General features: G+C 44.5%; 1 protein-coding gene across 1 annotated transcript in view; it reads left to right on the top strand.

Moving 5' to 3' along the window:
- The window catches only part of PRPF8 (pre-mRNA processing factor 8), a 59,003-nt gene that overhangs the window by 1,943 nt on the left and 44,612 nt on the right, over positions 1-12,448 (top strand). Inside the window, exons 2-4 of the mRNA XM_073565664.1 lie at positions 624-734; positions 3,853-4,021; positions 4,135-4,299. Of these exons, the coding sequence (XP_073421765.1) occupies positions 635-734; positions 3,853-4,021; positions 4,135-4,299 (434 nt within the window). The 5' untranslated portion in view covers positions 624-634. The remainder of the gene's footprint in view (positions 1-623; positions 735-3,852; positions 4,022-4,134; positions 4,300-12,448) is intronic.

Here is a 12,448-nt window from a genome sequence, read left to right as displayed (position 1 = left end):
ATGAATGGTAAAAAAAAAACCGCTGTGTAGACGTTGCGGAAAAATCCGCGCGGATTTGCTGCGGTTTTGAAACCGCAGAAAGAATTGACATGTCAATTCTTTCTGCGGAATCCTATCTCCACCATTGTGGAGATGGTGAATCTGCAGGACCAAACCGCAGTCAAAACCGCAGATAATCCGCAGGTCTTTTGACCTGCGGTTTATCTGCGGTTTTTGCAAAATCCGTGCGGATTAATCCGCAGCGGATTCCGCAGCGTCTGCACACACCCTAAGTTTTACTGTTTAAAGGCTTTTTATTTGGAATTTTCTGATGATATCGTCCCTTTAGTAACTGTTTGCACAGGGTCATTGCTTTTGATCTGCTTTGCTGCTGCCCTAATTAAGTGAACTGAGCTAATTTCTCTGCACATCTGGGTGGCACCATGAGGCGGATGCAATGCTAAATTTGCATGTGACCTCTCCATGCTCAAGGTTGGTGGGTTTTCAAAAGGTTGTATCCTCAGCTTTCATAGTAGGTGATGGCTTTGCTCCAGGATGTCATCTTTTTACTCTTTGTATGTTATATATATTTTTTTATTCTTTGGGTCTAAAGTATGTCATTTTTTTTTTTCTTTGTTTTTCAGCTCGACACACCATGGCTGGGATGTTTCCCTATAGGCCGGGGTTACCCCCAGTGCCTGGACTGGCCCCACCTGCACCTGATTACATGTCTGAGGAGAAGTTGCAGGAGAAAGGTGAGCGGTAAAGGGTTAGCATTGAACCAGATATGTGGATCTATTGGGGTAAAAGAGAAGGTGTGGAAACCAGGGCTGTGGAGTCGGAGTTAGTTTTGGTTGGAGTCGGTAGAAATGTACCGACTCCGACTCCAGCTTTAAAAAAAAGTATTAATATTTCATAATTGAATTTCATATGAATTTTATAAATGTTACTCAAATATATATGTTCTATAAAACTATGAACAACAGTGATAAGCAGTTCTGCTGGAGAGAGAGACATTTCTTACTTCTTGTGTGTCACTGTTCTCCACTGCCCTTATCTAATCTTCCGAAAAAAGTGGTTTGGTACCGTGTTAGCCAGTAGAAAAAAAAATATATATAAAGTGCTTTACACTTTATATATATTTTTTTATCTAATCTTATACTTGGTTAACCTCATGCTGCCCCAACCCCCCTACTTACAATGTATGAAACTGAAAGTGAAAATGTGTTGCAAATTCTTAGTAGTAAAGCTCCTCCTCTAGACTAGATCATACTAGGTGTGCGTCTTCCAAGCATCTCACAGCTGCCTGCTACTCAGAAGAGGAAGACTGTAAGAAGTATTATCCTTTCAACAAACTTTGCATCAGTTAACTGTGAGTACATGAGGAATAATAACAGTATTACTGACCACTATATCAGTTGTACGACCTGGCAATAATTTTGTACAATTGTTTTTAGGAAAAACAATTGTCATTTGGATTGTGAATGCAGAATTAAAAACCTGAGAATGTCAAAGAAGCATCACATTAAATCAGCTGTATTTGAACATTTCACCATCACTCAAGATAGAAAACATTATGTCTGTCAGTGTATGACAAATGATCCAGACGAAAACAAATGCTGTGAAGCCAAGCTGAGTGCATATTCAGGCAAATATAAAAATGCTCCTACCAGAGCTTCTAATCTATAGAGACATTGACAGCGCTTTCATCCAGAAGTACTGAAAGCAGTGGATGAGAGAGACTGCATCCAAACCAATGAACCAGTGCCCAGCTCTTCCAGCCAAACAAAGGAGCAGAGAACTTTGCAGCCATCAGTTGCAAGATATTTTGTCAGTGACAAAGTTACTGTGACAATGACAGTAGATACATTTAAAAAACAGATCATAGAGCTCGTTGTAAAGGATAGTGTGCCCATTTCATTATTTTCACGACCAGCTTTTATGTGTCTGAATGGGGAAATGGCCCGCAAGCTTGGTGTTTCTCTGGAGAGAGAGAGAGTATTAGAAAATTAGTAATTGAAGAAGCTTTTAAACAAAAGGAAGAACTTAAAAAAAACTCTCATGGGACGCTTTCTGTTTCTTAAAATGGATGCCTGCACACTTCACAGAGTGAACTATTTTGCCATCAATGTCCGATTTGTTTGTGACAAAAATTAAATAGTTACCAAGACATTGGCAGTAAAAGACACCAAAGCTCATCACACCAGTGAGTTTCTCCAGGTCTTGGTGGAAAAGGTTCTGCAAGACTATGAACTTAAAAAAGAGCAAGTTCTTTCTGTCGTAACTGACAATGCTTCAAATATAAGTACTATTAAGCTAATGAATGAGAGTAATGATGGTGACCAGCAGCTAGAAGAACATTCTGGGTCCACAGACACAAATGTTTGAAATAGAGGAACACAGTATTGTAACTGAGGAGCAAACTGAAGTTGCTTCTGATGAACAGCAACATGATAATTTAGATGATCTTGTTGAAACTGTGTCAATATGTTCTTTCATTCATCACATGCGCTGTGTTGTGCAAACGCTACAGCTGGCTATAAGAGACAGTCTGCAAGAAAGACATGCTGCTGCACTGATTGGCAAGGTGAGAAAATTGGCTACTGTTGCCAGAACCCCTAAAGTTGACTCAATTTTGAAGAGACGTGCTGGAAAAGGGGCAATTATTGATCAAGCCACACGATGGGGCAGTACTTACTTAATGATTCAGCGCTTGGTTGAACTGAAAACCTTTCTTGTAGACATGGCTAACCCTCAACTGACGCTAAATGAAAGTCAGTGGAATCAGGTGACTGAGCTGGAAAAATTGCTAGAGCACCCATTTACAGTGACTAAAAAATTACAAGCAGAGGACTTAACTCTAGTTATTTTATTAAAGGAGTGGAAGAACCTGATGTTTCGAATGTCCCAAAGAGGAGGGTTAATTGCAAGTGGCATTGCTACATCAATGAAACGGAGAGAGGAGCTACTATTACAAAATAACATTCTTTTGGCAGCTGTTTATGTAGACCCAATGCTGCTTACTTAGCTGTTGATTCTTCTAGATGATCAACAGCTAAGTAAAGGAAAAGAAGCTCTGTTTGAAATAGCAGTAAGGATGAAAGGGTTGCAGAACAGTCAGGAGGAACAAGAAGCATTTGGTCGTCCTGCCACATCTTCACCCTCATCATCAACTGATGAAGAATTTAATTTCGAAAAATATTTGGATCACAAGGACCGTGCAAAGCGTTCCCGCATAGAAGAAGAGTCATCCCCATCAAGGAACACAGCCAGTACATTTCAGCAGAATTTTTCATGTGCACTAAAAGAAATTGAGAAATTTGACCGTTCATCAAAAATAACAGTGCAACAAGCGATTCCTCTGTATCCTGACATTGTCAGAGATGTTGCCCGAGTGGTTACTGCTTTGCCACCAACACAAGTTAGTGTAGAGAGGTTGTTCTCTGCTCTCAAAATAATTAGATCAGATTTGAGGGCATCCATGAAGGAGGATCTGACAGAGGCAATACTTTTTCTGAGGACAAATTTATAGATTTCTTCTTATTAACTGCATAACAGTGTTTATTGCATATTTACTTACAGTTTAGAAAAGTTTATAAAAGTTATTTGCTATATTCTAATTGTATTCTAATAAATGTAGTTTTTGCTCTAAGTGGTCTGATTACTTATATGATGGTGAGAAACTGAATAAGCACGATGTTTAATATTTTACAACAGTAAATTTGTTGTTATGAATTGGCCATTTATGAAGGAGCCGGAATCTGAGTCGGAGCCTGATAAAATCCAGGAGTCGGAGTCGCAACTGTGGCTTACCGACTCCACAGCCCTGGTGGAAACTCCAAAATCACTTGTTATCTTCTCTTCGTTTTTTAGCACGGAAATGGCAGCAGCTACAGGCCAAGCGTTATGCAGAGAAAAGGAAATTTGGCTTTGTGGATGCTCAGAAGGAGGACATGCCACCAGAACATGTCCGTAAAATCATCCGCGACCACGGAGACATGACCAACAGAAAGTTCCGGCATGATAAGAGAGTCTACCTTGGGTAAGCGGCCGGAGAAGGGTTGATGCATGGAGAAAATGTAGATAAATACAGAATGAGCTAACATTCCATCACTTCTATTACATGACAAGAAACTACTGTGTCTTTATTTCCAGAGCTCTGAAGTACATGCCTCATGCCGTGCTGAAACTGCTGGAGAATATGCCCATGCCGTGGGAGCAGATTAGAGATGTGCCGGTGCTGTACCATATCACAGGAGCCATTTCATTTGTCAATGAGATTCCCTGGGTTATTGAGCCAGTCTACATAGCACAATGGGGGTAAGAGCTTGGATGAGGTTTGTGTGTGTCTGGTAATGAATAAGGATGAGCTAACGAGCTCAAATAATGTGTTATCTGTCGATCTTGTAGTACTCGAGAATAATATGTTCGGGTTCCTGCGGCTGCATGTTTTGAGTCTCTTAGAAACAAACAAGCAATCCCTGCAAGTATTGTATCTGTCTAACAGCCACAAATCATGCTGTCAAATTGGTACTATAGGTTCTATGGAACTCGGTAGCATGGGTCAGAGAAGACAGACACAGTATATGTTCAAAGGTTCAGTATTGTATTGTAGCAACAGGTCACAGTACTATGCAAAGATAGTTCAGGGGTATTGCAGGAAGCAGGCTTCAGTATTACACGGTAAGCAGATATAAGTTCTGGCAACAGGTAGAGTCTGTACGAACCAACTGGCGAGAGTCTGAGGTCCGGGAGCACACAGTCCTAAAGTCCTGAGCCTGGACCAGGCTTCAAGCGGAGAGCAGGCCTCCGAGATGAATGAAGCAGAGCAGATCCGGACAGGAGAGGCGGTCTGGCAGGACGGCAGGTAAGTAACAAACGGGGAATCCCGAGGTATAGAAGAAGCAGGCACAATGCGAGTTCTCCAAGCTTGGCAGCAGGTGAAGATCCAGATACACAAGCACAGGTATAATGTGCTGAGTCCCTTTTGTACACAGCAGGCAGGAAACAGGAAGAGTCAAACAGGAACAAGATGGCCCCTTGTGAAGCTACTTACTCCATCTTTGATAAGGGCAAAAGTAAGGGCAAAGTCAAACAGGAACAAGATGGCCCCTTGTGAAGCTACTTACTCCATCTTTGATAAGGGCAAAAGTAAGGGCAAAGTCAAACAGAACAGGAACATGGCTCAGAGCCTCACACTATTCCCTCCTTCAAGGATGTCCTCCGGACGACCTTAGATCAGGTTTATTGGGGTATCGGCTGTGGAACCGTTGGATCAGACGGGGAGCTCGAATGTTCTCCTGAGGTTCCCAGGAATTCTCCTCCGATGGGTAACCCTGCCATTTCACGAAGTACTGCAGTTTCCCCCTATGGATCCGAGAGTCGATGATCCCTTCCACGATAAATTCTTCTTGCCCGTCAATGAGAACTGGACCAGGTGGAACAGGTGTACGTCCAGGAACAGGTGTACGTCCAGGAAAAGTATTCGGTACTACCGGTTTAAGCAAGGAGACATGAAAAACGGTGTATTTTCAAAGATGTAGGCAACTTAAGACGGCAGGCTACAGGACTCACTATGTTGTCGATTTTGTATGGGCCAACATATTTCTGTCCCAACTTAGATGTCGGAATCCTTAATTTCAAATTTCTTGTCGAAAGCCAGACCATGTCTCCTACTTTGTATGTTGGTGCTGGTTTACGGAACCTGTCTGCAGCTCTCTTGTATCTCTCTTGAGCTGTAGCCAGCGTTTGTTTCAAAGACTCTAAATTCTGTTGTAAACACGTAATTCGGTCAGCTGCTGCGGGTACAGACATGTCTATCGGGAGTCGAGGGAGGATGCTGGGATGATACCCCTTATTGGCGAAGAAAGGAGACTGCTTGGTGGAGGCACTCTGCGAGTTGTTATATGTAAATTCGGCCATCGGGAGTAAGTTTACCCAATCATCTTGCAAGTGGCATACGTAGCAACGTAAATACTGCTCCAAGGTTTGATTAGTCCGTTCCGTTTGTCCGTTAGACTGCGGATGAAAAGCAGATGATAGATTTACCTTGATGTCCAGGGCGGCACAGAAGCTTCGCCAAAATTTTGAGGTAAATTGGACCCCTCGATCTGATATCACTTCGTCAGGAAATCCATGTAGCCGAAAAACATTTTGTACGATGAGGTCCGCTGTCTGTTTGGCTGTCGGAAGACCGATACAGGGAATGAAATGGGCAGCCTTGGTCAAACGGTCGACCACTACTAGGATAGTGTTTTTCCCCTTAGAAGTAGGCAATTCTACAATGAAATCCATTGAAACAGACCCCCAAGGGCGAGATGGAATAGGGAGGGGTTGTAACAGTCCCGTAGGTGAGGAGCGGGGAACCTTTGATCTTGCACATACCTCACATGACGAGACGTAATGTTGAACGTCTCTCCGGTAGGTCGGCCACCAAAAGAAGCGAGACAAGAATTCCTGAGTCTTCTGGACTCCTCTATGACCGGCGATCTTTGAGTCATGCATTAATTTTAGTACACTTAGTCTGACCGTTTCCGGAATATACAGGCGTTGCCACTGAAACCAAAGTCTGTTTTTCAAGGTTAGGTTTACCTGATTGAGGGGTCGGATCAGTAGTGGGTCTCCACGTAGGCTTCCTTAATACCTGTTAATAGATCTTGATTGTGTAACACTCCTATGAAGTTTCTTTCTGAGAGTATAGTCCTCGGAGGTAATGCTGGAGTTACGTTTCCTGAGTGAATCCTAGATAGTGCATCGGCCTTCCCATTACGAGAGCCTGGCCTGTAGGAAACAATGAAGTCAAACTGATTAAGAAATAAAGTCCATCGGGCCTGTCTAGGTTTTAGACACCTTGCCGATCTCATGAATTCGAGGTTCCGATGATCCGTAAATACAACAATCTGGTGAGATGCTCCCTGTAGTACATGCCTCCATTCCTTGAATGCGGTTATAATGGCCAATAGCTCTTTATTCCCGACATCGTAATTTCTGTCTGCGGGCGACAATTTCTGGGAAAGAAAGGCACAAGGGTGTAAAAGATCTTTCTCACCTGTTCTTTGTGAGAGTATGGCCCCTATCGCACAGTCGGAAGCGTTTACTTCCATTATGAAAGCTCGATCCGGATCCGGGTGTACGAGGATCGGTGCTGATGTGAATTTAGCTTTTAACTTGGAAAATGCTGTCTGCGCTTGCGGTGACCAGACAAATGGTATCTTCTTCCGGGTCAATTGGGTGATGGGTATGACGATCTCCGAAAAATTTTTAATGAATCGTCTGTAAAAATTAGCGAATCCAATAAATCGTTGTACTTCTTTCACAGACTTGGGAATTGGCCACTCCTGAATGGCTTGAGTTTTACTGGCATCCATGCTGAGACCCTGAGGAGAGATAACATACCCCAAGAATTGGATTTCCGTCTTGTGAAATTCACATTTCTCCAACTTGATATACAAGTGATTCTGCCGTACACGATCCAAGACTACTCTCACGTGCTGCTGATGCTCCTCGATGTTGCTGGAAAAGATCAAAATGTCATCCAAATAAACAACAACAAAAATATCGAGTATGTCTCTGAAAATGTCATTCACCAAGTGTTGAAATGTAGCCGGCGCATTACGGAGACCAAAAGACATGACGAGGTACTCAAAATGCCCATAGCGTGACCGGAAGGCTGTTTTCCACTCGTCACCGGGGCGGATCCGTACTAGATTGTATGCTCCACGGAGATCTAATTTCGTGAAGATTTTAGAGTGTCGCACCCTTTCAAGTAGTTCAGGAATTAATGGAAGTGGATAGGAGTTCCTGATCGTAATTTTGTTGAGTTCTCGGTAATCAATACATGGGCGGAGTGAACCATCCTTTTTTTTTTTGCGAAGAAGATTGGGGCACCCGCTGGAGAGGAAGATGGTCGTATAAATCCCTTGGCTAGGTTCTCATCGATATACTCCCTAAGGGCTTTTAGTTCTGGCCCAGCCAAAGGGTAAATGTTACCGAACGGAATCGCGGCACCAGGTAGCAGTTCCACGGGGCAATCGTACGGCCGATGTGGAGTTAATTTGTCTGCATTTTTTTTGTCACATACATCGATGAAATCCTGATACTCTATTGGTAGATTTAGGTCAACTGAGCATGCTGACCCAACTAAAGCTGGTTCTTTAGATGATATCTGTCTTCTTGGAAACTGTATTTCTTTCGTCTCCCAATTGATGGTAGGGTTTTGCAGTCGTAGCCATGGTAATCCTAGGATTATGGGAAAATGAGGGGAAGAAATTAACAAGGACAGTCTTTCTGAGTGATCCGCCCCCATACGGACTTTCAGTGACGTTGTTTCAAGGTCTACGGGCCCGGATACCAGTGGGGAACCATCCACAGTTTCCATCAATACCGGAGAAATCCTCCTTTGTGAACATATACTGTGTTTTTTAGCGAATGTAATGTCCATAAAATTGCCGCTGGCCCCTGAGTCAACCATAGCGAAACTAGTAATCCACTGGGACTGGGTCCATATCTTGATGGGGATATAACAGTGCGAGTCCTTCCTTGAGCCGTCCAAGGTCGAAGTAGTGGAACTTACTGATGAGATGGCTGCATTCACCGGTGAGAATATTTCTGAAGTACAGTCGGAGAAGTCGTGATTCCAGTCGACTATTTCCTTCCTAGGAGGGTTTGAGTGGGAAACTACTGAAGATACATCCGAAAAGTCACATTCTATTACCGCAGCCGTGGTCTTGCGATTCTTACCGGGACAATTTGAAATATAGTGACCTGATTTTCCACAATAGAAGCATAAATTTTCTCTAAAACGGTGCTCCTTGCGTGGGTCAGGAGGACTTCTCCGGACTGCATCGACCTGCATAGGTTCTGACTCAACCGGGAGGAAAGACTTGTTCTGAGCTTCCCTGGAGGGAGACGGCAAGGTTAAAAAATTACTGCGGTTAGCATCTGCCCATCTCTCTTGCCGGCGTTCTGCAAGACGAATATCAATACGAATGCAATGGTTTATGAAGTCTCCCAGGGCAGTGGGTGACTCGCCTCTAGCCAAATCGTCTTTAATTGCGGCAGATAACCCCCTCCTAAACACTGCGTATTTTGCTGAGTCGCACCATGTGGTATCCAACACCCACCTCCGAAATTCCATCGCGTATTCTACGACAGGACGCTTTCCCTGATGGAGGGCCAGCAATGCAGTCTCTGCTGTGGCACTTCGGTTGGGGTCATCGAACATCTGACACATTGCGGAAATAAAGTCATTTAAAGAATTCAAACAGACATCATTAGTTTCAATCAGGGGATTTGCCCAAGCAAGAGCCTTGTTGGTTAACAGCATTATCATAGCTAACACCTTGTCTCGTCCTGTTGGAAACTGAGCCGCATGCGCAGCAAAATACAGCTGACACTGATTTAGGAACCCTCGGAACTTTTCTCTTTCGCCACCGAACCTGAATGGCGGGAGTTTAGGGAAAGCTGGAATCGAAGGTGGGGTTGCGGCTGGGGCTGAAACTGTAGTCTCTAGTTTTGAGAGACGAGTAGCTAACGCCTGAATGGACGTATCGGCTATGGTAGCATTATGGTTAGCTTGAGTCTCTAGTGCCGACAATTTTGTTTTGGTAGCCTGAAGCTCCCCTTGAAGTCCTGAGATAAATGTGCATATCTTTTTAAGGCTTACTTCCACAGAATCTGACCCAGCGAGCTCCATATTATTGGCTTGTGTATCCTGTCAAATTGGTACTATAGGTTCTATGGAACTCGGTAGCATGGGTCAGAGAAGACAGACACAGTATATGTTCAAAGGTTCAGTATTGTATTGTAGCAACAGGTCACAGTACTATGCAAAGATAGTTCAGGGGTATTGCAGGAAGCAGGCTTCAGTATTACACGGTAAGCAGATATAAGTTCTGGCAACAGGTAGAGTCTGTACGAACCAACTGGCGAGAGTCTGAGGTCCGGGAGCACACAGTCCTAAAGTCCTGAGCCTGGACCAGGCTTCAAGCGGAGAGCAGGCCGCAGAGATGAATGAAGCAGAGCAGAGGCGGTCAGGCAGGACGGCAGGTAAGTAACAAACGGGGAATCCCAAGGTATAGAAGAAGCAGGCACAATGCGAGTTCTCCAAGCTTGGCAGCAGGTGAAGATCCAGATACACAAGCACAAGTATAATGTGCTGAGTCCCTTTTGTACACAGCAGGCAGGAAACAGGAAGAGTCAAACAGGAACAAGATGGCCCCTTGTGAAGCTACTTACTCCATCTTTGATAAGGGCAAAAGTAAGGGCAAAGTCAAACAGGAACAAGATGGCCCCTTGTGAAGCTACTTACTCCATCTTTGATAAGGGCAAAAGTAAGGGCAAGTCAAACAGAACAGGAACATGGCTCAGAGCCTCACACATGCAGCCGCCGGGAGCCAAGCATATTATTCAAGCACACCAGTGTTACTTGGATAACACCCAAGCATGCCTGGATTATACCTTATCGGAGCACGTGCGCTCATCACTAGTAATGATGTGTAATATTCAGCATGGACAATTAACAGTGATTAGAATAAACGTGATCAAGACTCTGTTGGCCATGAATAAGGTATAACCTGCCGAGACATGTAGGTAAGTTCATGGACTCCTATATTTTCTGATACTTAATTCTTATGGGATCGTCTCTGCATTTTTGGACTCTCTAAGTTTGGTGTTGCGATACTTGTGGATCAGGAATAGTAATTAGTGGGACGTGTAATAAAATCAAACTTTTACTCAATGAATGAATAAAATCAAAGCCACAATTACTTTGAATAGCACATAAATAAATCCCCATAGTGATCATCCCATAGAAGAAGGGTGCTAATATCCAAAGACCAGTGTAAATGTAAAACTCCTCTCTTCAGGTCATGTAACCCTGTACTAGTATCTGATCAAAGACAGGTAGCATAATGTACATAGACAATTCAAATAAAGTATACCTGCATTTTGTGGATCAGTGACAATGATGTCCCTGACAGTGGTCAGCCCTCTTTAAGATCCCGCTAAATAGATATCCAAGCCGTACTGTGTGTTTTTTTTTTTTTTTTTGTTTTTTTTTAGAATTTAACAAACTTTAATAAATGTGAAGTTTATCGCTGTATCTTCTATTTCCTCTGGACTTGGTTGGGTATGATGGTATTAATAATAGCTCGGCCCTAACAAGGGCAGTTCACAGCTATCCCTACATGTACATAACCCTATATTTCTCCTGCGCCTCATTGGGGGACACAGAGACCGTGGGTGTTATGCTGCTGGCCACTAGGAGGACACTAAGTAAACCAGAAAAAGTTAGCTCTTCCCCTGCAGTATACACCCTCTCGCTGGCTGAGATTCTCCAGTTCTTGCTTAGTGTCTGTAGGAGGCACTTGGGTCTGGTTTCAGACCCCACCTATTTAATTTTTGAATTTTCTGTAGATTTTTATTTTTTAATTAATGGAGTGAAGAGGGCGACGGTTCCTTTCAACGGCCCGCTCCCCCGAACCAACAACTGGCAAGCACGTGGAGTAACCCTTCTCGTACACTTTCCTGCGACGAATGGGGCTGATTCCTCTGACGATGGTTCCCTTATGGTCGGTATTCCACGGATACGAGGGCAAGCGCAACAGGACGTAGCACAGGAGTGCATGGAGCAGACCTGAACAGCGCTTTTTCGGATGCCCTGAATCGGCCCCAGAGCTCTCCGTCCCCCTACCACAGGGTGGATTGATTGAGCAATACCCCCCTGTAAAACCTCCTCCAGCTCTGCTACATCGCCTGGAGGATGAGACTGAAACACCCTGGACAGCGACGACCTGACTGAGCACAGGAGTGGAGGTATGGGGTCGGGTCCTTGTCCCCAGGAGAAGCGCTGACTTAGCGTCAGCGGCGGTACACTGGCGCCCGGTCACAGCCCCCCTCGCCCGGCGCTTACCGCGGGGAGACCAGAAATTTAGCCTCCGGCTTTTTCAGCCTGCTAGGCTGCAATCTAAATAGCGCCGCCCTCGATAGCGCCACCCCCGGCACCTACAGTGGGTAGGCCAAAAATTTAGTCCTCTGCTTTTCTGGCCCACTAGGCCGCAATTTGAATAGCGCCGCCCGTGCTATCGTCACTGCCCCCTCCTCTTGGCGCCTCTCATTCCAAATGAGACGCGCAATTCTAATCTCGGAGGCCATGTCTGTTACCTCTGCTGCAGTTAACCGTTTCAGGAGCATCTGAATTCCGGGTGACACCACAGGGCCACCGTTTTCCTCCCAGGGGACATAACACAGGACCGTGGGTAAGCTGCATCTGCCCTCAGATTAAAGCTTAATCCCTTCCCGGCACATTCCCTGCAGCTGCAGTCAGACTCTGCCGTTAATCCTTTCTGGAGCGCTATGCTAAACGGGCCGCTAAGAAGCACACTGCACTTTTCTACCGTGTGTACTACCTGCAAGTCGGCCTTACCACAGCGAGCATGACTCTCCAGTGCTCAAGCTAATCCGTTATGCA

This window comes from Dendrobates tinctorius, unplaced genomic scaffold, assembly GCF_039654945.1.
Source record: "Dendrobates tinctorius isolate UK_male_01 unplaced genomic scaffold, ASM3965494v1 ptg000016l, whole genome shotgun sequence".
Classification (NCBI taxonomy): domain Eukaryota; kingdom Metazoa; phylum Chordata; class Amphibia; order Anura; family Dendrobatidae; genus Dendrobates; species Dendrobates tinctorius.
The sequence above is the reverse complement of the archived record's forward strand: the minus strand, read 5'-3'. Positions and strand labels throughout refer to the sequence as shown.